The sequence below is a fragment of the Tripterygium wilfordii genome, chromosome 21, assembly GCF_013401445.1.
Source record: "Tripterygium wilfordii isolate XIE 37 chromosome 21, ASM1340144v1, whole genome shotgun sequence".
NCBI classification, from domain to species: domain Eukaryota; kingdom Viridiplantae; phylum Streptophyta; class Magnoliopsida; order Celastrales; family Celastraceae; genus Tripterygium; species Tripterygium wilfordii.
This window is the reverse complement of record NC_052252.1, coordinates 2,329,714-2,353,515: the sequence shown is the minus strand read 5'-3', so window position 1 is coordinate 2,353,515 and position 23,802 is coordinate 2,329,714. Positions and strand designations below refer to the sequence as shown.

Genomic DNA, 23,802 nt, shown 5'->3' with positions numbered 1-23,802 from the left:
AGAAACTCTCTCAGAGATTGAAACATATGATAAACCTTGTGTCTTTGTTTTACATTTCTAGGCACCGCTTTTATAAGTCAGAACTGCTTTTGTTTTACAAACATTCATCATGAATATATCATTTCACTTCCTTATTCAACACTTATTTCCATCCGAAAGTCTTCACACTCAAAATAAGGTTACTTTCACACTTAAATAGTTCCAACTAAGATTTACAAAGTGTCGACTGGTGTGTCGGAATGAGCTCCCCACTCGGTCCACGATCCATCATAAACTGCGACATCAGGCTTTCCAAGACGATGAAGACCCTGCAAATTTCCACACTTTGTTTAGGCAATATGTATTTGAGCATGAATTCTGAAATTTCCAGATTATCTGAATTACTTATTCAAAAAGCAAGTGGATATATTATTTCCCGTAATCAAGCAATAGACAGTACAGAAGCAGAACAGAAAGAAACAGAGTAATCTAAATCATCACCAACAGGGCAACCAAATATACACATCCATATGTGCATTCTCGGCGAGTTTCTGTCATTTATACACACACGAATAAAATTATGTATTATCATTATATCTACATCTCAATGAGTGCATGTGCATGTGGCAAAGCGAATGTGTTTATTTATTTATACAAAATACTAAAAGAAGCATTAAAAGCGCTTGAATGACTTCTGATAGCTCACATTTTATCTTCATAAATATATGTATAGATTCACATGGATTTGTGGATAGTGGAAGGTCACCGTGTCAATGACTCATCATCACCAAAGCCTTATTGCCAAAAATTTTGGAGTCGGCAACACAAATCCATAAGAAAAATTATGTGTTATATTCCACCATGTGATCCTCCTACGTCGTTCGTTCCTATCTAAAGCAAAACTCTCTGCTAAGTGTTCATATTGTTTTCCACCACTTCCATCCATGTCTTTTTCGCTACTGACTCTAGTATCTGACTCTATCAGTAACCCCCTTAGTCGACAAAAAAAGAAGGAAAGAAAACAGCATGATGTGCAAGTATATTCGATTAGCTTGAACTCCAAATTATACAAAAAAATAGAAATATGTAATCAATACATGGATAACAAGGCATGGACATAAAACTTCTATAAGTTGATCAATAATAATAAGAAAGGAAGAGATAAATACCAGTGCAAGAATGCAAGCAGTTACACCGGTTCCACAAGAAGTGACCACAGGACTTTCCAATGAGATGCCTGCAAGAAAATATGCAGTTCACTAAACTTTCTTGGGCAAATATATACCCTACTACAGTGCAAAAGTTTATAAAGTTAAGCAAATTTTAATAATAATACATAAGTGGTACAAGTTGTGATTTGGAAAAGATTTTCCTATGAGAATGAATTCAAAAAAGTAAAATCCTGCCAGTGCCACTATTACATGCAATCCTAATACATAGCCAGCCAACAGTCACGAGGAAAGGGGTATGATTTATGAATCAATTAGTCAAGTAGCAAGGAACCTCAAAAGAAGGAAACTGGAACTGGATAAACAATACATGTCAATTCACATCAAAAGATAAATATGACGCCTGATTCAATTGGCTGAGCCAAACTAATCACCCTCAATTTTCCAATGGATGAGAGAGAGATTCTAAATCTGCTCAGTGCTTGTGGGCCCTACACATCATGCTCACAGGCAATATGAAGGAAATAAGAGGCTCAAAATGACTAATCTCCAGAGCCAAATAAATAAGTGTTATTTGAGGCCACTGGTACAGTGGTACTAATTTTAATTTTTACTGGGCAGGCGCAATGTTACTAGCATTAATCACTGTTATTAATAATAGCCTTATAACATGTGAACATATGACTCAGTGGTGGAGTTGCAAGGGTGCAACCTAGAGGTCACATGTTTAATTCCGGAGGTAAGGTTTGCATTACATCCTACCTGTCCCCGACTCTGCCCACTATGGGAGCCTTGTGCATGAGAGTTGTTTACCTTTTTTTATTAATAATAGTATAGATAGCCTAGTTTCCCTTTGTACATGGGAATTCACTAGCCATTTTCGATGTGCATCTTTACTGAGATTAACAAGTAAGATAGTAATGATCACAAAGTTATTAAACTTAATTCCATTTCTTTTCAGCATGATGTTGTTTCAGGGAAAATAATGTATTAAGGATGCAAGGCCTTTACCTTCTTGGTCAAATCGTTTCTTAAGCTCATCTGGTGGTAAGAGGGTTTGCGAAGCATCCAATAGCTGCAAAGCAACATAGGAAAAGGTAATAAAAATTTATATGCAGTGCACTTTAGCATATCTTTGTGTAGATGCAACACCTACAGGGAACATCTAATATCTCCATGCAGTGCAAATAAATGGAAAATAAAATTGCAAGGTAATAGGAATGATGTCAATCCAAGAGTAGAATCGATGCCGATTTGTTGGGATCCTAAAAATATGTATTTGTACCATCCAATTACACAATTGTTTACCTGAGGGAATGGAATGCACTTACTGCCTGGTACATGACCACTTCTTATTCCCTTGCGAGGTTCTAGTGCAGCACCGTCAAACCTGCAAGGACATCAGACAAATACGGGAATCGAATAAGCTAAGTGGTTCACTATGAGTTCCCCCCAGGCATGAGGCCGTATCTCATGTTTGTTATAGCAGGTGAGGCAAGTTGATAAAATATCAATAACATAATCTGCATTTGTATCAAAAGACATCAATTTGATACTTATTTGGACCCTATGTTGGAGTTGCAATAGGAACGCTAAATATTTAGACAATTATGATATGCAAAACAAAATGATGAGCAACAATCTATGCTTCAACATAGAACTTGAAAATGCCATTTACTACGGGACATGAGTTTAACACTGCAACTGAAAAACACAATAGCCTTATCTACATCAAACATATACAAAATTAGGGAGTTGGCAATAGTGGGATAAAGCGGAGGTTAGGCTGACATAGATGTATTCAGTGGATTTATTTGAAAGACAAGGAAACAGCCTGTGGCTTTGGAAACGTATGTCTCATGTAATGATTCCATCCAAAATTTTAAATGCCCCCTATAGCGCAAAGAAGACATGCAATATTCCAGAAATGCAAAAGAAAATATTTGTTATATAATTTCCAATGAAGATTCACAAGATACAATATTTCAATGCTTAACGAAAATAACTGTCAGTCATTTTTTATCCTAGTAATGATGTGGCCACATAATAAAAAATAAAACCTTTAAACCACTTGTGGCACATAAAGCATAACTAATACAACAAGAAATAACCAATCACAATAAATTTGATCCCCCCTCCCTCAAAAAATTGAGGATATAATCTCATGCCTTATTTCAAAGAAATAAACGATTACGTAATATGAAGGATACAAGCACCTGGCTTTTGAACGGGCGTCTATATGCTGGTGAGTTCTTTCCTTGATGTTTCTTTTAACCTGAAAAAACATACAAGAGAAGTATCCTTCATTGCCAAAGATGGACGAACGATTTCCACCAAAACTTTTGCATAGAGGAAACTTTTGGTGGTCATTCATGCCTGGCTATTTCAGACAAATATTGCACAACTACCTCTACATTATACAAGACAACACTAGTAACAGTCAATACGTGTTAATCTTTTGCTTTGATGTGCAAAAGATGACCAAAGTATGTTGCATGATGGGTTAATTCAGTAGTATATTTTTTTGTGCATAAACTTTGTTAGTCTTGCAGACCCCTGTGATTTTCACATCAACTACAAGAATGCATAAAAAGGCTTGCATCTGAAAAAGGTTAAAAAAATGCCGAGTACTCCCTAATTATGGATTATTGATCATGCATCATAATTATGAAAAACATATCCGTAGAGTCAGACAATATCCTTTCATAAATTCTAAGACATTAATAACCATTTTCAAAGGAAGAAACAACAAATGCATCACCAATGAAGCATTTATAACTGAAGCAAATGCAACCCAACCTCTTCAAGGGTCCAGACAAGATGTGGCTGAAATTTTGTCTGGAAAGTGATTGGCCCAGTCTGCAGTACAAAGAAAAACGTTGGCTGAGATGGTGATTACGCAATTTATGACTCAATGAAACAGCAACCAGCAAGATGAATGTTTTACTAGTCATGAATTTTCAATAGTTTCTTTTACAAATAAAAGAAAAATAGGTTGTGAACTTACTACCTGTCCCTTATATGCTTTTTCAATCGCCTCACCGGCAGCACTCGCCTTCAAAATAGCATCACTAGAAGCACTGGATTCCACATCATAACCGGAAGCACGCCATCTTGGCAGGCCTCCATCTAAAACCCAGACTCTATCATGTCCAAAGACTCGGAACATCCTTTTCATTTGAAGAGGAATGCATATTAGCTTAGATCAAAAAACTATCAAATGAATAAACCCTAGGAAACACAAATATATTATCAGCCAGGAAACTTACCACCAAACACGTGCAGAACTAAAAATACCCTTCCCATCATAAACAACCAACCCATCTTTATTCTCGATGCCAAGAGCAGAAACAGCTGCTGCAAAAGCTTCCTCAGATGGCAACATGTGCGGCAGCTGGTGCAAATCATTTTCTCTTAAATAATAGATAAAGAAATAAGAGAAAACTAGAATTACTCATTTAAGGGGCCAAGCAAGCACTGGCTTATATCCAGCAATTAAAGAATAAGAGTAAAGGATAGGAAATATCACACTCCTCCCCGGCACTCTGTCCCCACCTCATAAAAGAAATGTAGTGTGTTTAAATACATTGGGGAATACAATGTTAGAGAAAAAGTACAACAATAGAGTGCAAGTGGCGGCAGAGTGGTCAGGAGAAAAGAAAAAGGAAACAATCAGAATTTTGAAATAACTGAAGAGAAACAAAAATATTAATCCAGGCAAGTACATTCGTGGATTGGAAAATAAATTATCAGAGAAGTCAATCAGAAAAAGAAACATAATCTTACATTTGAAGTTCGATCTGATATTCCATCCACATCAAAGAAAAGAGCACCAGGTATATGAGCAACCTGTCAATTGAAATATGTATTCAACCAAATGGATCAGGTTTGAAGCTGAGAGAGTCAATGTAAGATCTAAGATTTTAGGGAAATAAAATTTTAAAGGGTATCAAGTAAATGATAACAGATGAAAGAAAACTCCAGAAAAAGTCAACTGAAACTTGGTAGTCATAGTCTAAACTCTAAAGTTTATCTAGGTAACTAGGTTCCAATTGGAAACTAATAAATTGTCATTCTCATATATACTATTTACAATCCAAGACTAAGAGAAGTCTCAAAATCTTATCAATTTTCTCATGTGATTTGATCACCATTTTCTCACATCTATACAATATTGCAGGTAATAATTGTTTTGTCACATCAATAGGAGAGTATCATTCCCTCCTTTCTTTTCCCATCTCTGAACTATAAATTTTTTAGGAGACATAACCTTTGATTGACATATGCATTATTATCTTCGAAAGAATTACTCAATGGAGACTGGGCCCTCACGAACTTCAAGCACACAACCAATAACTATAAATTGTAAATGGAGACTTTAGAAAGCTGCTAAATTTTCAAAAACATTAAACTGACATGGAAAATGGACAATATTTTGGAACTTCCCAAAACAAAAACTGGGGCAAAGAAATATGAACAAAGGGCCGACATGGAAACATATGTACAATCATATGAAAAGTGACTTTAATAAAAAGGATTATGAATACCTGATATTCTTGAATGGGATTCCTTTGCTCATCTGGCATGTACCACGATGCATCCAATACCTAAATAAAATAAAACCAAAAGAAATAATAATTACCAACATGTGGCACTAAAAGGCTGGTTAGAATGAAATTTTCATAAAGGTTTGGCTGTTAGTGTTTGACACCCCACACCAAGTGAACATTTTTATGTTAGCTATCATAAGTATGTGAAATTTGAGCTGCTGAAGGACAAAGTTCAAGTCAGAACTCTGAGTATCTCACCAGCCATGAGCATTCAGAAAGTCATCATTACACCACATTGATGTCCAAGTCAACCTGGACTCTGAAGAGGTAATAGATGATGAAGTGCAACAGATTGAGTAGACTAATCATCCAAACAATGTTGTGGTCAGCTATTGAGTTCTACTTGAATCATCTGTTTCAACAGTACCAAAAGTACAGCTTCTTCAATTTATCACAGACCCAGGTCTTGGTGCATGAGTGATTGGATACCAGTAAACAGTTTAATTCAACAAGGAAAAGTTTCAGCAAGATTTCATGGAAACCACCCACTCCACATCTCATATGTTATCAAGTGGACAAATGTAAACTCAAACCAACCCTTTGTTATCATGGTTTTTGACCTCCTACTGGATGCTGCGTACTATTCAACAATAAATCTTTAAAATCTAGAATATAACTGAAACAAAAAAAAAGGGTATATATATGTATATATCAAACTCCACGTATGAACAAATTGTATTATCTGTAAGCAACAGAGGAGAGGATAGAATGAAAAAAAAAAAAAGGGGGGGGGGGGGGAGGTGGGGAAGTCAGAGCAGGTACCTTTATATCAGGCTCCCGGAGGTTCGCATGGAGCCAATCAACAGAAACAATGGGTTCATTAGTTGATACGTACTGTGTTGAGAAATTAGCTCTTTTCACAACTCCTAAGGAAGCCATAACACGAGTTGGCCGATAAGATGTCGCAAATGCTGTAGAGACTGCTGGGTGAGCTTGCAAGTGTAGAGGTCTCTTCTACACATGAAAGGGAAATAATAAAACAACATGAGGAACCTTGCAGCTTGCATAGCTGAATATCAATTCATTATAAACAGCTAATTGAAAAGGAAAAAGAGTAAGTGGACTTCATTTGTACAAGCAAGAATTAAGTGCAACCAATCATCTCCAGCTTGCAATTGTATGCAGATAGCAAATGGACCCCTCTCATCAAACAAAACAACAGACAGTTTGGAACCCAAGTGCAAAGACAAGAGTCCCAATATCAATGAATGAAATATATGATCCAAGCTCCAACAATAGTTTACTATCACTAATTATTCGCTAGAGAGGTTTCTCTATAAGTAAAGAGAATTTGTTTTGAGATGAAGTCATCAGTAGCGGAGGCAACACAATCAAGCATTCTGCAACAACAATTCAATTGGTAACAATAATAAACAAAGAAAACAAGAGGTTGGTTCAATTCAACAATAATAGACAAACAACACAAGACAGCACCCAATTTAGTAAAACCCAACTCCAAATTGAAGTCAAACCAATCCAAACGACACAATCAACGACTCAAAATCCCACTCATCCAACAATCAATAACCAAAAATATAAACCCATCAACCAAAGTCGATCCTTTATACATACAGACGAAAAAGAACACCCAAAAGTCGAAGAAATTATCCAAAACTTTAGAGAACAAGAGCCAGATACAAAACAAAAAAAAATTTAACGCAAACCCATGAACGGTTTTGACTGAAATATGGAATTGAGGACTTACATTGAAAAGAAAAGTCAAATTTTGCAGTTTGGGTGAGAAAGAAAGAGAGGAAGTAATCAAGCGATGACCCAAGAGAGTTCTTGACAGGAGGGACGAAGCCATCAACTCAACAAACCATAAGAAAGAAGACACCCCTCCGCCGTTCTTTAGTTGTCGCTGCAGCTAGTCCGACTACTCTGCTAATTGATGTACTCGAAGAGCTAATAAGCCAACGATTTGAGACAAATAAAGAAATCAAATAGGAATAAACCCCGATTATAAGTTGATTCCTCAAATTGCAATCTTTCATATAATGTTTATGCTACAAAGTTGAGTTGTTTTCATTATTTAATTTTATTTTACAGTTTTTTTTTAATTCAGATGGAATTCTAAACACATATATATCTAACTAAACTGACTCCGTTAACAATCGAGTCACTTTGGTTGGTTGATATCCGATTCAGATTTCACAGTTTATTACGATGAAAAGAACAAAAAAAAGAAGTCCATAAAAATAAAAAATATATATATATTCGTTAATATGTTTTTAAAGCATTTTTGTCAAAACGTTTGATGGTCTTATGTGTACGAGTGTACTATAGTTGGCTGCCTATGCTTGGAAGTGTGAGTCCGGCCTCGCTCTACAGTCTGCATATAAAAAGAGGTCTTGCACTGTTAAAAACCCTGTAAAGCCGATACAGGTCAAAGTTGGGTGTTGCTAAGATCGTCAATCTAGTCGACTCAGGCGAGTCTCTCTCCCCTCTCACCACGCTTGTTTAATACCTCCACCTTGGGTTTCGTTATACTGAAAGCTTCATTATTCCTTAAAAAATTTTGTTCTTGTTTGATCTGGATCAATTTTATTGAAAGCTTCGTTATTCCTTAAGTTCTCGTTCTTGTTTGATTTGTATTGTTTTCATGGGTCAATTTCTGTGAAAATTGTTGGTGCTTGATTTATTAGGGTTTCTAATGGTTAGGAGAGGAAATTATGATACAAACCAGGGTTTAGGATTTCTTTTAGCTTGTAAAACTTAGATTTTTGGATTGAATTTTACTAAAGCTTGAACCTTTAATTGAATTTTGTTTGGCGAGAAAGCCTATTTGAAAATTTTATGTGTTAATTGTTGATTCTAGTTAAGATTTGCAATGTCGGAACTTTGTGGCCTTTGATTATTTTTTGAAAGTAGGTTATTGGGGTTCCAAGTCAGATTCTCTGTAGATACTGGAGACACCATGTAATTTAACAGATGATTTATATTTATATGTGTGTATGTGTAAGAATATACATGAGTTTGTAACTTTGTGATTAGAACGTTCTTATTTAATGAACAAGGACTCTGTAAGTTTAACATGTGTATGTAATGATCAAGGACTCTGTAGTTGATGAGTTGAAAACAGTACTCCAAGTTTTGGGCTAACCAGAGTTGGGGCCGTTTATTTGAATATAGATTAGATAGAAGTTTGTTGGGGTACCTGTATACTTGCTGGGTTATGGAGAATAGGAAGGGGAGTATGAATTTGAGATTTCTCATAATATTTTTTTTATTCATAGAGCTTTATACTGATTGGAAAGAGCTACTGGAGTTGTGAGGAATGGCATCTTGGGGAAACTTTTATGCAGAGGGTGGTTGGGACTTTGTCTCCAATTCGGCTTGTCAGTTTCTGGATTTTCTGTGTATACTGTCTGCTTGGACTAAGGTTCTCATTATTGTTGGCGGAGAGGTAATGGCACATGACAGTGTTTTGAGGAGATGTAGAGTGAAAGGTGTAATCAAGAACGGGGTGATTGTTGTCTTTGTTGGGTTTGTATATACGAGGGAGGTGTTAATGTTACTTTTATGGGGCGATGTCTTATAATTGGATATGGATGCGATCTGACCAATTTAGGTTTGTATCTACGATGTATGTGCATTTTCAGATGTGATAAATGAAGTGACTGGTTGTGTAACATGGTCTGAGGTGGGTCAGAATTTTGTATCCTTATTCTCAGTTTTTAAGCAGCGTAAACTTTGGCCTGGTGGTAAAGTTCTTTCATAACAATACAGGAGTTTCAGGTTTAATTTTTAAACCATGGACACAAGCTCTCCATAATTTGGGGTTAGGTCTGCATATATCTTCTAATTCTAATTCTGAACCTTGCTTTCATTGTAGCAACTTCATCCTGTGGGTGCCCTTCCGGTTTTTTTTCTTCCTATTGATATATTCTGCTGACTTTAAAACAGAAGACTGTACTTCTTAAATCTGGTACACTTATTAACTAAGATATGCCTACTGGAAATTTGAGTTTGTCTATTACTTTGGTATCTTTACTCTCTAGAATTTGATTTAAGTTGAATAATGATTGTCAGATTACTTGATTAGAGTCTATTACGTAATGTGCATTGCCAAAGATTTCCTTTCTTTGAAGGGCTGATTGTTTATATTTGAAAAAAGTAGCAAATATCCATTGTTTAATTCCTGGATGCAGCCTCTCCACATATTATGTACATATTATGTGGAGTAAGGTGTGCATATATCTTATCCCCGACCCCGCCACTAGGGGAGCCTTGTGAATGAGGAGTGTTTATCTTATATTTTAAACTTAGTGAAGCTTTGTGCTTCCAAATATTGAACTAAAGCATTTAATTGCTTTGAGTGGTTGTTACAGAGATGGCTTTAGGTGGAGCGGGTCCCCCAAGAGGAAGTGCAGCTGCTGCTGCAGGCATGCGCAGGAGGAGGACAAGCAGCGGTGGGGCTGCTTCAGGTGGTGCAGCTGGGACAATGCTTCAATTTTACACTGATGATGCTCCAGGACTCAAGATCTCGCCGAATGTTGTCCTTATAATGAGCATTGGTTTCATAGCTTTTGTTGCTGTTCTTCATGTCATGGGTAAGCTGTATTTTGCCCGCTAATAGGCTTGAAAGCGCACAACAGAAAAATTAGTTTATCCAGTGTTGCAGATTTTAAATGAACTATCATTTAGGTGATGAGAGATGAATTGCTTCTTCTTTTTTTCCTTTTTATGTATGAATCTTTAAAATGGTTGACATAATTTACAGTTGGATCTAATTGATGGGGAGGTTGCAAGGTTTGTTGCTTGTTCAAAATGTTTCTTGTGCCTACACTCAAAACCCGAAACGTTCATGGTGGACGCGCACATACACACAAAGCATTGTTAGTCCCTCCTTGTGAGTATGCTACACACTGATTCTCCGAATCACGGCTTCCTTGTTAATGAAAATAGGAACAAATTTAATCTTCTGTAGGAACTTTATCAACTAGCATTGGATTTTATTTTTTTTAATAGTCAAGCAGTATTTAACCTCTCAAAAGGAATCCCAGCTTATTAGTAGCCATCACAAATATACAAAAAGTCTTTTTAGTCGAGTCTTCTTTGTAAACTCTTGTACAAATCCGTTAATTTTCCAACCCCACCTTGCTACCCAGAAGATTCAAGCTTCGACCATGTCCACAAAAAATTGTGGATATTACCAAATGAACAGGAGTTGTGACTCCTTCAAACAAGTTAAACTTGAGATTAGGGTGTTGTGGAAAACTCAAAAGTAGACTCATTAGTCAATGCCTCTTGAGAGACGAGCACATACAAATTAAAAGTTTGAATCATTATATATATGGTATACTGCAAATAGTAGGGCATATACAGAAACTCCATGGCAAAATCGAGCTTGGATAAGTCACTCTCCCTTGCTCTTGTTTTCCACTTGTTTGTTTTGTTACATCACTCTCTCTGTGTTGCTTCTTCCAAGTCTAACGAAGAAGCCGAAGCTCTTCTCAAATGGAAAGCCAGCCTTCAATTCAAAAACCAGTCGAGCCTAATTTCATGGGATTTTCCTCCTAATAATGCCACTAGTTTGGATGCATGCACTTGGTATGGAATTTCTTGTGAAAATGGAAGCGTATTTCAAATCTCCCTCGAAGACGCAGGTATTGCTGGTACACTCCATGAATTTCCATTCTCATCTCTCCATAACCTTGCATATCTCAATCTTGGCTCCAATCAACTCAATGGTTCCAAACCACCTCAAATTAGTCATCTTACCGAGCTTGTTTCTCTTGACTTGTCAAGTAATTGGTTATCTGGAAATATCCCATTTGAAATTGGCCTATTAACTCATCTTGAGGTTCTGCGACTCGAATACAATCGGCTTAACGGCTCAATCACTCAAGAAATAGGCAAGTTAAAGTCTCTCAACAAGCTTTATTTGTACGGCAACAATCTAGTGGGACTGATTCCAACTTCTTTGGGAAACTTGAGGAACATCACCTATTTGGATCTCTATAACAATGTGCTAACAGGCACACTCCATGAATTTCCATTCTCATCCCTCCGTAACCTTGCATATCTCGATCTTAGCTACAATGAATTCCATGGTTCCGTACCACCTCAAATTAGTCAGCTTACCAAGCTCTCTTATCTTGACTTGTCAAATAATCAGTTATCTGGAAATATTCCTGCTGAAATTGGCCTATTAACTCATCTTGAGGTTCTGCGACTCAAACACAATCACTTGAGCGGTCCAATCACTCAAGAAATAGGCAAGTTAAAGTCTCTCAACAGGCTTTCTTTGTACAAAAACAATCTAGAGGGACCAATTCCAACTTCTTTGGGAAACTTGAGTAACATGACCTATTTGTATCTCTATAACAATTTCCTAACAGGCACACTCCATGAATTTCCATTCTCATCCCTTCATAGCCTTGCATATCTCGATCTTGGCTCCAACGCACTCTATGGTTCCATACCACCTCAAATTAGTCAGCTTACCAAGCTCATTTATCTCTACTTGTCATCTAATCAGTTATCTGGGAATATCCCACCAGAAATTGGCCTATTAACTCATCTTGAGGATCTGCAACTCGGATACAATCGCCTGAACGGCTCAATCACTCAAGAAATAGGCAAGTTAAAGTCTCTCATCTGGCTTTCTTTGCAGAGCAACAATCTAGTGGGACTGATTCCAACTTCTTTGGGAAACTTGAGTAACATGACCTATTTGGATCTTGGTTTCAATTTGCTAACAAGCACGCTCCATGAATTTCCATTCTCATCTCTCCATAACCTTGCATATCTCAATCTTAGCTCCAATCTACTCAATGGTTCCATACCACCTCAAATTAGTCATCTTACCGAGCTTATTTCTCTTGACTTGTCATATAATCAGTTATGTGGAAATATCCCACCTGAAATTGGCCTATTAACTCATCTTGAGGTTCTGCAACTCGGATACAATCTCCTGAACGGCTTAATCACTCAAGAAATAGGCAAGTTAAAGTCTCTCATCTGGCTTTCTTTGCACAGCAACAATCTAGAGGGACTGATTCCAACTTCTTTGGGAAACTTGAGTAACATGACCTATTTGGATCTCGCTAACAATTTACTAACTGGTTCTATCCCTTCCACTTTTGGAAAATTGAAAGTGTTAGAGCGGATGCTTCTGAATGACAACAGACTTTCTGGATTCATACCTCCAGAATTTGGATCAATCACTCACCTTGGGTATCTCGACCTGTCCTCAAATAAATTTAGCCACCCAATCCCAAAGGAGCTAGGAAACTTGATTAATCTCAGGTACATGAGGTTGAAGAATAACCAGCTCAGCCAAGAAATTCCAGTGACACTGATGAAGCTACAAGACCTTTCTCAGTTAGATCTGAGTAATAACTTGCTCATTGGTCATATACCACCAAGCATTAGTGATTTGAAATACTTGGAGAATCTGAATCTCTCTCATAATAGACTCTCCGGTGGCATTCCAAGAGGCTTCAACGATATGCCTAGCTTGACAAATGTTGACCTATCTTACAACAACTTGCAGGGTCGTATACCATACCGCATAGTTAATCCAGATGCAGGCTTTGAAGCATTCCAGGGAAACACAAAATTGTGTGGCGACATTCAAGGACTGCAATCTTGTAGTGACGTGGAACGCAGAGACAATTTTACTTTTAACAAGCGCTCTAAAATCCCATTTCTAGTCATTCTACTCCCACTTTTAGCAGCACTTTTGCTTGTATTTGCAGTCATTGGAATTTTCATCATCAGAAGAAAGAATAAGGAAGATCCTCAAGATGAAGAGAGCAATGCATATGACAAATGTTTGTCTTGGATGTCATCAGCATTTGATGGAAGAATCATGTACGAAGATATCATTACAGCAACAAATGATTTTGATGCCTCATATCGCATTGGAAGAGGGGGATTTGGAATAGTCTACAAAGCAGAATTGCCTTCAGCTGGCATTGTGGCCGTAAAGAAATTTCACTCACCAGGTAATGGGGAGCATGCATTCCAAAAAGAGTTCTTGAATGAGATAAAGGCATTATTGGAGATAAAGCATAGAAATATTGTGAAACTTCATGGGTTTTGCTCAAATGCTCGACACTCTTTTTTGGTCTATGAATATCTTGAAGGGGGCAGCTTGGCCTCACATTTGAGAAGAGAAGAAACAGCCAAAGAATTAGATTGGAGTAAAAGATTGAATATTGTTAAAGGTGTTGCCCGAGCCCTCTGTTACTTGCACCATGATTGCTTACCGCCGATTGTCCACCGAGACATATCGAGCAACAATGTTTTACTGGATTCTAAGTGCGAAGCTCATGTATCAGACTTTGGCACTGCTAAGCTTCTAAAGACTGATTCCTCCAACTGGTCTAAAATTGCAGGCACCTATGGTTATATTGCACCAGGTATTGAATTTCATCATTCTCTCAACTAAACAATCCTATAATTATACATTCCTCAAACGTCAGTTTTTTAACTCCTTTAAATTGCAGAGCTTGCTTACATGATGAAGGTAACAGAGAAATGTGATGTGTATAGTTTTGGGGTATTGTCAATGGAAGTGATCAAAGGAGAGCATCCAGGTGACATCATTGAGTCTCTATTGTCTACTCGAGCAGAGGAGAATATGGTAGTGAAAGATGTTTTGGACATACGCCTTCCACCTCCGTCGCTCGCAGTTAAGTATGAACTCAAAGTAATCCTGGAACTTGCAATTCAATGCATGCACTCTAATCCAAAAAATAGACCAACCATGCATATGATTTGCCAACAACTTTTAGCTCGATTTGGTTTCCAAGATCCACCCCCACAACTATGTTTGGATTAACTAGTAATTTGAAGGCTAATAAATTCAGATTGGACCAAACTATGCTAAAAGGAATTGTTCATTCCAGACATTGTAAGGCATCAAGTATGAATAATATTGCTTACATATCTTTGTATTGTTCATTTCCTTCATATGTTTGACATAAGCATTGCAGCTGAGCAATATTATATGCAGCCTCTATTTATGGGAACCAAATTATGATAAGTATGTTTAGGCTAAAACAACTGTCTCATACTTCACTTCCACATACACCGTGTCTTTGCACAATCATGTCCTCTAGAGATGGTTCTATGAATGTCAGTTAGCCAAGGTTGTAGCAGCAGCAATGACTGCGGTTCCTCTTAAATCAAATTCTGATTCTTTCTACAAGCAATCCAATCTGGTTTGTAAAACCTTCAGTAGAAGCCCTTGTTTTTTGAGACAGCATTTTCCTTCACCAAACACTGGATGCAAGAAGCAGAATTCCCTTCTGTTTGCTATTTTGTCAAGGAAAAATACAGGACAAATGTGTTACAAGATAATGTACAGAGTATTCTTGAGTTGTAGTATAGGCGGGAACCATTCTTTGAGTGGGATAGTGTAGTAGCCCTAATTGTTGTATAGTACATGATATGGATTTAATTGCAAGCGCACAAATCGCACAAGTAATATAAAGATGAGTAAATTATCGTTTCCACTAGGGATGTGTTGGCAAAAGAAATCAATGTCAAACAAGCTACAATTATGTAAATTGGAGAAAAGGATTAGCGATTGGTTTTTGATTTTTACTAAACTAATTAAAAAGAACAAAAACAAATCAAACACAAATATGAAATCAAGGATGGAAAACACTAGGGTACTTAACTTCACCTCACCTATCCAATTCAATTCCCTTGATTCCTTAATCCCTAATTCATCTCTCAATAATGACAATCGATTTCCCAACCTATTCAATGTTCTATTCCTAGATACATCAAACGTATTTTCAATATAAATCCCTGTTATTCCTAACAATCGGATTAATATATCAAAAACTCATTACGAACTATGGAAATCATTTAGCGATTGCATAAGTCACAAACCTATATTCCTATGGTTCATGCACCCTATGTCATCTATGGCTTGAGGCAAACCCTAGATATCTCCTTCCGGTCTCAATCTAGGCAGCAAATCAATTGAATGATGGCCAAACACTCAAAAGCATTAATCACACTCATAGACAATCAAGAGAGAGAGAAATTAAGAAATAAAAAAATCAAGTTTATTGAATCTTCAAGGTTTGGTTACATTAAGACCCTAGTAGGAAATCTAGCCACTCATGGAAGCAAAATACATCATTAAACAAAGGAAATCAACCATAGAAACTAGGATAGAAAAGGAGAGAGGAAACCCCCTTGTAGATCCTCTTCTTCTCCAAGCTCCAAGGTGGCCTCTAAGCTCTCCAATGGAGGTAGCACGAAATCCAGCTCCCCAGCCTCCAAGCTCTCCACCAAAACCCTATCTCATGCCCTTTTATACTTCTCCAAACTCTTATGTCGTTTCCAAAACAAGTTGGGGTCGTTTTGGCTTAGAAACACGTGAATTCGGGTCTTTTCCGCGAAACTGCGCAGTGCTGTGAATAGTACTCCGATCGATCGGGAATATTCCGATCGATCGGAAATACAATCTGTCTCGATGATATTTTCAGGTGTTTTGGCAGGTCCGATCGATCGGGAATATGGCCGATCGATCGAAAATCAGTCCTGGGCTCCAAATCTTCCTTTTGCACTCTTTTCCTCCCTTTCTTGCCTTGACATCTACAATATGCAAATATAGCTTTCTTATGCAATATTAACTCTTAATCAACTCAAAATGCAATGAACTTATGTGTAAAGGATGCACAAATGTATGTATATATTTGGCACATCAGTACAGTTTTTATATTATTTTATTTCCTTTTTCCTTTTAAGTAGAACCAGGTCTGTACTGTTTTTCTTATTTGAATGAATTCCATTTCCCAAACAATCCTTCTTCTTCGTTCACTTCTCTGAACGTTTACAAAATGTGAAAAAGAGAGGACAAGGAATCAAAGTCATTGGCACTATGAATATGAAATTATCTAATATTAATACATGTTGGTCTTCATTCCAATTGAAGATGAAGACAAATTGCAAAGATATTCCACACAAACAACAAAGTCTTGGTCTTTGTTTTTGTTTTTCCACAGGTCTTCTCACGGCAAAGAAAAATGAAAAGTGCTTTTCATCCAAAGCCTTTTCCATATATACATGGAAGTCTCCTCACACGGCATGTAAAACTTTTGTGCATGCCGTGTGAAGAAAATTATGTTTTGTTCCATGTGTAAGTTGTAAGAGACAGTAGAGGTGTCTTTTTTAAAAGATCTAGACAGCGGAATTTTGGCCAAACCCTGTGGCTAGTGGCAATGTCAACACGAGTCATTCTGCCAAATTTCGCGCAATTCCAAATTCGTGATTGTTTGATCCTACTAGAAGGTATACGTGTAATAAAAGGAGAGTAGTCCCACATCACCTTCAAACAAGTTAAACTTGATATTAGTGTCTTGTGGGAAAACAAAAAATAGACTCATTAGTAAATTCCACTTGAGAGACGAGCATATATAAATTAAGAGTTCTAATAATTATTTATATGTTAATACTGCAAACAGAAGGCAGAAACAGAAACCGCATGGGAAAATCAACCTTGGTAAAAAATAGACTCGTTAGTAATTGCAGGCACCTAATGGTTATATTGCACCAGGTATTGAATTTCATTATTCCTTGCAAACATCTTTAGAACCCAAAATCTTAAATCCTAGTTTCTTGAAAACATGACTATATCTATAGGAGTTGTTTAGCAGTTGTTGCTTTCGCAAAGAACAAATACATCAATGAACATGAGTATATGGATCCCCATACATGTACATTGCATCTACATCCTCATTCACAGTCTTCAATTGATTAGCAATCCTGGCTTTGAAATCCTCAATAGCCTCGTCTTTTGAGACAGCATATGCCTTCATCAAACAATCGATGCAAGAAGCATAGTGTCCTCTTCTTTGCAATTTCTTCAAAGAAAAACACACGGCAAAGGTTAAAAGACAGGTGAATCCTGTTGGTTTGAGCAGGTGATTGACGTTTAATCGCAGTTAGGCGTCACGAAAGAAATCGAGAGGGGTTGCGAAAGTCGACGAGTATCAGCGGCCACCATGGAAAGTGTGGCGAGCGGCGGTGTGTGTTATATTTCCATAAATTTTAGGTAGTCTTTTATTTCAGTAATTTTGATGTTTTTATTTATAGGTTTTGTCAGTGTTTGTAATCTGGTTTGATTGGATGGAGTTGAGCTCCTTTCATGTGTTTCTAATCATGGTTTGCTTTTGTACCCTTTCATGCTTTAGTGGGTCTATTTTTAAGATGGACTGAATTATGGATTAATTGTGTTAAGGCATGTTCCTGTGGGGTGCCGGAGCGGTCTGCTCTAGTTTTTTTAGAGCACATAAAAAAATTTATTTAATTTTTAAAAAACATAAATGTGTAGTATTCAGTCTAACAAATCTAATGACATATTTTTTGTTCGAAACAAAAATCAAATTCATCACGATCGAGACATCGAATGTTTTAAGTTTATATCCGATGATCTAAAATTAGCATGCATTTTTCATGTTGGATATAATTTTTGTTCCGAACAAAAAAATACTGTTGGGTTCGTTAGGATGAATACTATACATTTATTATTTTTAAAAATAAAAAAATAATAATTTCTGTTAACTTAAAATTCTATTACAATAGGTCCCCGCCACTCGTTGCTGTGCTTCATCTCTGCCAATTTGGATTGGAATAAAAATACTATTCTTCAATCGCATTTCCATGTAGAATTTATATTTTGAAATAGAATCCTCAAAAATGACTTCAGCTCTCCTCTCAAATTAGGTGCGGCCATGTTTGGGCGTAAATGGCATGAGTAAGTGGCTGTGACCATCGTTTATATATGTAGCGCGTAGGCTCCTATATGGACGTCCGCATGTTTTAAAGTTGCGGACGGTGAGTTTTAAAACCATTCAAAAAGTTCATGTGCAGTGGAACCCGCTGATATGGAATCCATTGCTTTGAAAAAAAGGCTATCAAACTGAACGCCCGCATCTTGCCTTGCGGGCGTCCATATGTGAGCCATGTCCATTGTTGTAGAATCTTGATTAGTCACATTGGCAAAAGTACCATCAACAAGCCAACATTAATTTCCATGAGACAGACTTCGACTCTGGCATAGAGAGAGTCTTCTTAGTCGAGTCTTCTTTGTAAATTCTCATACAATAATAATATCCATCAATTCTCCAACCCCACCTTACTTAATAATACTACCCACATGATTCAAGCTTCGACCATGTCCACAAAAGATTATGGCTATCACCCAATGAACAGGAGTTGTGACTCCTTCAAACAAGTTAAACTTACGATTAGGGTATTGTGGAAAACCCAAAAATTGACTCATTAGTCAATGCCACTTGTTTTTGTTTATATGGTATACTGCAAATAGAAGGCAAGGACAAGAACTCCATGGCAAAATCAAGCTTGGATAAGTCACTCTCCCTTGTTCTTTTTTTCTCCTTGCTTGTTTTCTTACATCACTCCCTCTGTCTTGCTACTTCCAAGTCTAGCAAAGAAGCCCAAGCTCTTCTCATATGGAAGGCCACTCTTCACATCATAAACCATTCTAACCTAACTTCATGGACTTTTCCTCCTAGTAATGCCGCTGGTTTGGCGCCATGCACTTGGTATGGAATTTCTTGTGAAGCTGGAAGCGTATTCAAAATCTCCCTCCAAGATTCAGGTATTGGTGGTAGACTCCATGAATTTCCATTCTCATCCTTCCATAGTCTTGCATATCTCAATCTTAGCTACAATAAACTCAATGGTTCCATACCATCTCAAATTAGTCAGCTTACCAAGCTCATTTCTCTTGACTTGTCGAATAATCAGTTATCTGGAACTATCCCAGCTGACATTGGCCTATTAACTCATCTTGAGGTTCTGCAACTCGGACACAATTCCTTGGCCGGTTTAATCACTCAAGAAATAGGCAAGTTAAAGTCTCTCAACAAGCTTTCTTTGCAGGGAAACAATCTAAAGGGACCAATTCCAACTTCTTTGGGAAACTTGACTAACATGACCTATTTGGATCTCTCTAACAATTGGCTAACAGACACACTCCATGAATTTCCATTCTCATCCCTCCTTAATCTTTTCTATCTCGATCTTAGCTCCAATGAACTCCGTGGTTCCATACCACCTCAAATTAGTCAGCTTACCGAGCTCATTTATCTTGACTTGTCAAATAATCGGTTATCTGGAAATATCCCTACTGAAATTGGCCTATTAACTCATCTTGGGGTTCTGGGACTTGGATACAATCGTCTGAACGGTTCAATCGCTCAAGAAATAGGCAAGTTAAAGTCTCTCAACAGGCTTTCTTTGCACGGAAACTGTCTCGAGGGACCAATTCCAACTTCTTTGGGAAACTTGAGTAACATGACCTATTTGTTTCTCCATGAGAATTTGCTGACTAGCACAATCCATGAATTTCCATTCTCATCCCTCCGTAACCTTGCATATCTCGATATTAGCTCCAATAAACTCTATGGTTCCATACCACCACAAATTAGCCAGCTTACCAAGCTCATTCAACTTGCCTCGTCAGATAATCAGTTATCTGGAAATATCCCAGCTGAAATTGGCCTATTAACTCATCTTGAGGTTCTGCAACTCGGAAACAATCGCCTGAGGGGCTCAATCAATCAAGAAATAGGCAAGTTAAAGTCTCTCAACAGGCTTTCTTTGTACAGCAACAATCTAGAGGGACCGATTCCAACTTCTTTGGGAAGCTTGAGTAACATGACCCATTTGGATCTCTCTAACAATTTGCTAAATGGTTCTATCCCTTCCACTTTTGGAAAATTGAAAAGCTTAAAGCAGATGCTTCTGAATGACAACAGACTTTCTGGATTCATTCCTCCAGAATTTGGAGACTTGATTAATCTCAAGTACTTGAGTTTGAGGAATAATCAGCTTAGCCATGAAATTCCAATTACACTGATGAAGCTATATTACCTTTCGCTGCTAGATCTGAGTAATAACTTGCTCATTGGTCATATACCATCAAGCATTCGTGGATTGAAAAATGTGCAGAATTTGAATCTCTCCCATAATAATCTTTCTGGTGGTATTCCGGAAAGCTTCAGCGATATGCCGAGATTGTTTTCCTTTGACTTCTCTTACAACAAGTTGGAAGGTCATATACCATACATTGAAACAATTAACGATGTAGGCTTCGAAGCATTTCGAGGGAACGGAAAATTGTGCGGAGACATTCAAGGACTGCAATCTTGTAGTCTTGATCGGAAATACAGAGTCACTTTTAATAAGGGCACTAAAATCCCATTTCTAATCATTCTACTCCCACTTTTAGGAGCACTTTTACTTGTATATGCAGTTGCGGGAATTTTCATCATCAAAAGAAAGAGAAAGATAAATCCTCAAGCTGAAGAGAGCATCGCATACAATAAATGTTTGTCTTGGATATCATCAGCATTTGACGGAAGAATCATGTATAAAGAAATCATTGAAGCAACAAATGATTTCGATGCCACATATCGCATTGGAAGAGGGGGATTTGGGACAGTCTACAAAGCAGAATTGCCTTCAGCTGGCACTATGGCCGTAAAGAAATTTCACTCACCTGGTGATGGGGAGCATGCATTCCAAAAGGTGTTCTTGAATGAAATAAAGGCATTATTGGAGATAAAGCATCGAAACATTGTGAAACTTCATGGGTTTTGCACGAATGCTCGACACTCTTTTTTGGTCTATGAGTACCTAGAAAGGGGCAGTTTGGCATCTTTTCTAAGAAGAGAAGAAACAGCTAAAGAATTGGATTGGAGTAAAAGGTTGAATATTGTTAAAGGTGTGGCTCGTGCCCTCTACTACTTGCACCATGATTGCTTACCGCCAATTGTCCACCGAGACATATCGAGCAACAATGTTTTACTCGATTCTAAATGCGAGGCTCATGTATCAGACTTTGGCACTGCTAAGCTTCTAAAGATGGATTCATCTAATTGGTCGAAAATTGCAGGCACCTATGGTTATATTGCACCAGGTATTGACCTTCATCATTCTCTTGGCTACACAATTCTATGATTACACTTTCCTCAAACTTTTGTTTTAACTCCTTCAATTTGCAGAGCTTGCTTACATGATGAAGGTAACTGAGAAGTGTGATGTGTATAGTTTTGGAGTATTGTCAGTAGAAGTAATCAAAGGAGAGCATCCAGGTGACATCATTGAGTCTCTGTTGTCCATTCAGGCGGAGGAGAAGATGGTACTGAAAGACATTTTGGACCAACGCCTTCCACCTCCGTCGCTCGCAGTTAAGTATGAAATCAAAGTAATCCTGGAACTTGCAATTCAATGCATGCACTCTAATCCAAAACATAGACCAACCATGCATATGGTTTGCCAACAACTTTTAGCTCGATTTGGTTTCCAAGATCCACCCCCACAACTATGTTTGGATTAACTAGTAATGTGGAGGCTAATAAATTCAGATTGGACCAAACTCTGCTACAAGGAGTTGCTCATTCCAGACATTGTAAGGCATCAAGCATGAATAATATTGCTTCCATATCTTTGTATTGTTTATTTCCTTCATATCTTTGACATAAGCAGTGCAGCTGAGCAATATTTTATGCAGCCTCTATTTATGGGAACAAAACGATGGCCAGTATGCTTAGGCTAAAACAAGTGTCTCTTACTTGGCAAATTTATTGCGTTTTCCTTCTGGATCAATTTTCATGTACTCTATAGTTCCATAAATGGATCTCCATACCTGTAATTGCATCAACAACGTGCTGAGATGGGAATAGGCCTCATGATGCATTTCTCATTCGCAGTCTTCAATTCAGTAGACATTAGTAATCCAATCCAGTTTTACAAACCCACGGTATAGCAAGGCCTGTTTTTCTGAGACAGCAATTTCCTAGGAAAAATACACGGAAAATGTTAAGAGAGAGGGCAAGGAATCCAAAGTCATTGGCACTATGAATATGAAATTATCTAATAATAATACTTCATGCAACGTAATGTCATTGTGGAGATGGATAATTAATATGTCAATTTGTTTTCTTGAGTGCTAAAACAGTAACAGATCCTTTTGTTTTGACACTAAAGATTACTATTCCGTAAATTCTCATACAATATCTCTGAATTCTATACTACAGACTATTCAAGCAGTATATAACCTTTTCAAAAGGAATCCCAGCTTATTAGTGGCCATCAGAAAGCATTTTTCTAGCCTTATTACTCCTTTCATTCCCATAGTATGAATGTGGACTGATTCATATGCACAATTGGAGTCTTCTTAGTCGATTCTTCGCTGTTGGTCTTCATCCCAAGTGAAGATGAAGACAAATTGCAGACATATTCCACACAAAACAACAGTCTTTTGTCTTTGTTTTTCCACAGGTCTTCTCACGGCAAAGAGAAATGAAAAATGCTTTTCATCCAAAGCCTTCCATATATACATGGATGTCTCCTCATGGGTCCACACGGCATCTTAAACTTTTGTGCATGCCGTGTGAAGAAAATTATGTTTTGTTCCTTGTGTAAATTGTAAGAGACTATAGAGGTGTGGTATTAGAATAAAACAATCACTTTCGATTTCTTCAAATAATTTAAGATTAAAACAATTTCAATACTCAATAGATGAATAGTCCTCGTGGGATCAACATCTTAATTATTTTTCACTATATTACTTGAGCAATTCATACATCCATTTGCGAATTTGCGAAACAATATTATTAAAAATTGGGTGAATCTTACAATTCATGATTCGATGCCATTCACAATTCAAAACTTTGATCAATCGATTCATATGATTCGATTTGATTTCCGAAATCCGTTGTTTCTTGAAAACATGACTATGGGAGTTCTTTAGCCGTCATTATTTGCAGAAGAAACAAATACGTCAATGAACATGCATTGTAGGTAACGAAATCCTGTTAATACACCAATTTTCATCTCCAGACCTGTAAATTGCATCAACAACTGTCAGTAGAAAGCCTTGTTTTTTGAGACAGCATTTTCCTTCACCAAATATTCGATGCAAGAAACATAATTCCCCCTCGTTTGCTATTTTTTCAAGGAAAAATACAAGGCAAATGTTAAAAGAGAGGACGAGGAATCCGAAATCATTGGCACTGTGAATGTGAAATTATCTAGTA

At 37.3% G+C, this 23,802-nt stretch overlaps 4 protein-coding genes across 6 annotated transcripts; 3 read left to right on the top strand and 1 right to left on the bottom strand.

Moving 5' to 3' along the window:
• Positions 1-43: 43 nt before the first annotated feature.
• On the bottom strand, positions 44-7,769 carry LOC119989224 (thiosulfate/3-mercaptopyruvate sulfurtransferase 1, mitochondrial-like). 3 transcript variants are annotated; one of them, XM_038834614.1, is made up of 12 exons: positions 7,464-7,769; positions 6,521-6,709; positions 5,696-5,755; positions 4,935-4,997; positions 4,418-4,542; positions 4,159-4,318; positions 3,948-4,007; positions 3,365-3,423; positions 2,457-2,538; positions 2,160-2,223; positions 1,149-1,216; positions 44-308 (listed from the first exon to the last, which is right to left on the bottom strand). In XM_038834614.1, the coding sequence occupies exons 1-12, from the start codon at positions 7,563-7,565 to the stop codon at positions 213-215; spliced, it is 1,128 nt and encodes a 375-aa protein (XP_038690542.1). In that variant the 5' UTR covers positions 7,566-7,769; the 3' UTR covers positions 44-212. The 3 variants fall into 3 exon arrangements, with proteins under 3 accessions (XP_038690542.1, XP_038690541.1, XP_038690543.1); XM_038834613.1 differs by having other exon boundaries at positions 6,521-6,712; positions 7,464-7,761; XM_038834615.1 differs by lacking the exons at positions 6,521-6,709; positions 7,464-7,769 and having other exon boundaries at positions 4,414-4,542; positions 5,696-5,748.
• A 2,320-nt stretch (positions 7,770-10,089) lies between these two features.
• On the top strand, positions 10,090-10,513 carry LOC119989225 (protein transport protein Sec61 subunit beta-like). The gene has a single exon (XM_038834616.1). The coding sequence runs from the start codon at positions 10,092-10,094 to the stop codon at positions 10,332-10,334; it is 243 nt and encodes an 80-aa protein (XP_038690544.1). The 5' UTR covers positions 10,090-10,091; the 3' UTR covers positions 10,335-10,513.
• A 580-nt stretch (positions 10,514-11,093) lies between these two features.
• On the top strand, positions 11,094-15,237 carry LOC119987683 (probable leucine-rich repeat receptor-like protein kinase At1g35710). The gene is made up of 2 exons (XM_038832605.1): positions 11,094-14,130; positions 14,218-15,237. Exons 1-2 carry the CDS (start codon positions 11,094-11,096, stop codon positions 14,550-14,552), a joined length of 3,372 nt encoding a protein of 1,123 aa, XP_038688533.1. The 3' UTR covers positions 14,553-15,237.
• A 3,493-nt stretch (positions 15,238-18,730) lies between these two features.
• Positions 18,731-22,540, top strand: LOC119990156 (MDIS1-interacting receptor like kinase 2-like). Its single transcript, XM_038836005.1, has 2 exons — positions 18,731-21,680; positions 21,766-22,540. Exons 1-2 carry the CDS (start codon positions 19,082-19,084, stop codon positions 22,098-22,100), a joined length of 2,934 nt encoding a protein of 977 aa, XP_038691933.1. The 5' UTR covers positions 18,731-19,081; the 3' UTR covers positions 22,101-22,540.
• Positions 22,541-23,802: the final 1,262 nt, after the last annotated feature.

Coding starts and splice junctions, on each gene's coding strand:
- LOC119989224 (XM_038834613.1), bottom strand. CDS start 7,565: ATGGCTTCGTCCCTCCTGTCAAGAACTCTCTTGGGTCATCGCTTGATT. Junction 4,319..4,417: donor AGTTCTGCACGTGTTTGGTG/GTAAGTTTCCTG, acceptor TCAAATGAAAAG/GATGTTCCGAGTCTTTGGAC. Junction 4,008..4,158: donor AAAAAGCATATAAGGGACAG/GTAGTAAGTTCA, acceptor TTTGTACTGCAG/ACTGGGCCAATCACTTTCCA.
- LOC119989225 (XM_038834616.1), top strand. CDS start 10,092: ATGGCTTTAGGTGGAGCGGGTCCCCCAAGAGGAAGTGCAGCTGCTGCT.
- LOC119987683 (XM_038832605.1), top strand. CDS start 11,094: ATGGCAAAATCGAGCTTGGATAAGTCACTCTCCCTTGCTCTTGTTTTC. Junction 14,131..14,217: donor CTATGGTTATATTGCACCAG/GTATTGAATTTC, acceptor TTTAAATTGCAG/AGCTTGCTTACATGATGAAG.
- LOC119990156 (XM_038836005.1), top strand. CDS start 19,082: ATGGCAAAATCAAGCTTGGATAAGTCACTCTCCCTTGTTCTTTTTTTC. Junction 21,681..21,765: donor CTATGGTTATATTGCACCAG/GTATTGACCTTC, acceptor TTCAATTTGCAG/AGCTTGCTTACATGATGAAG.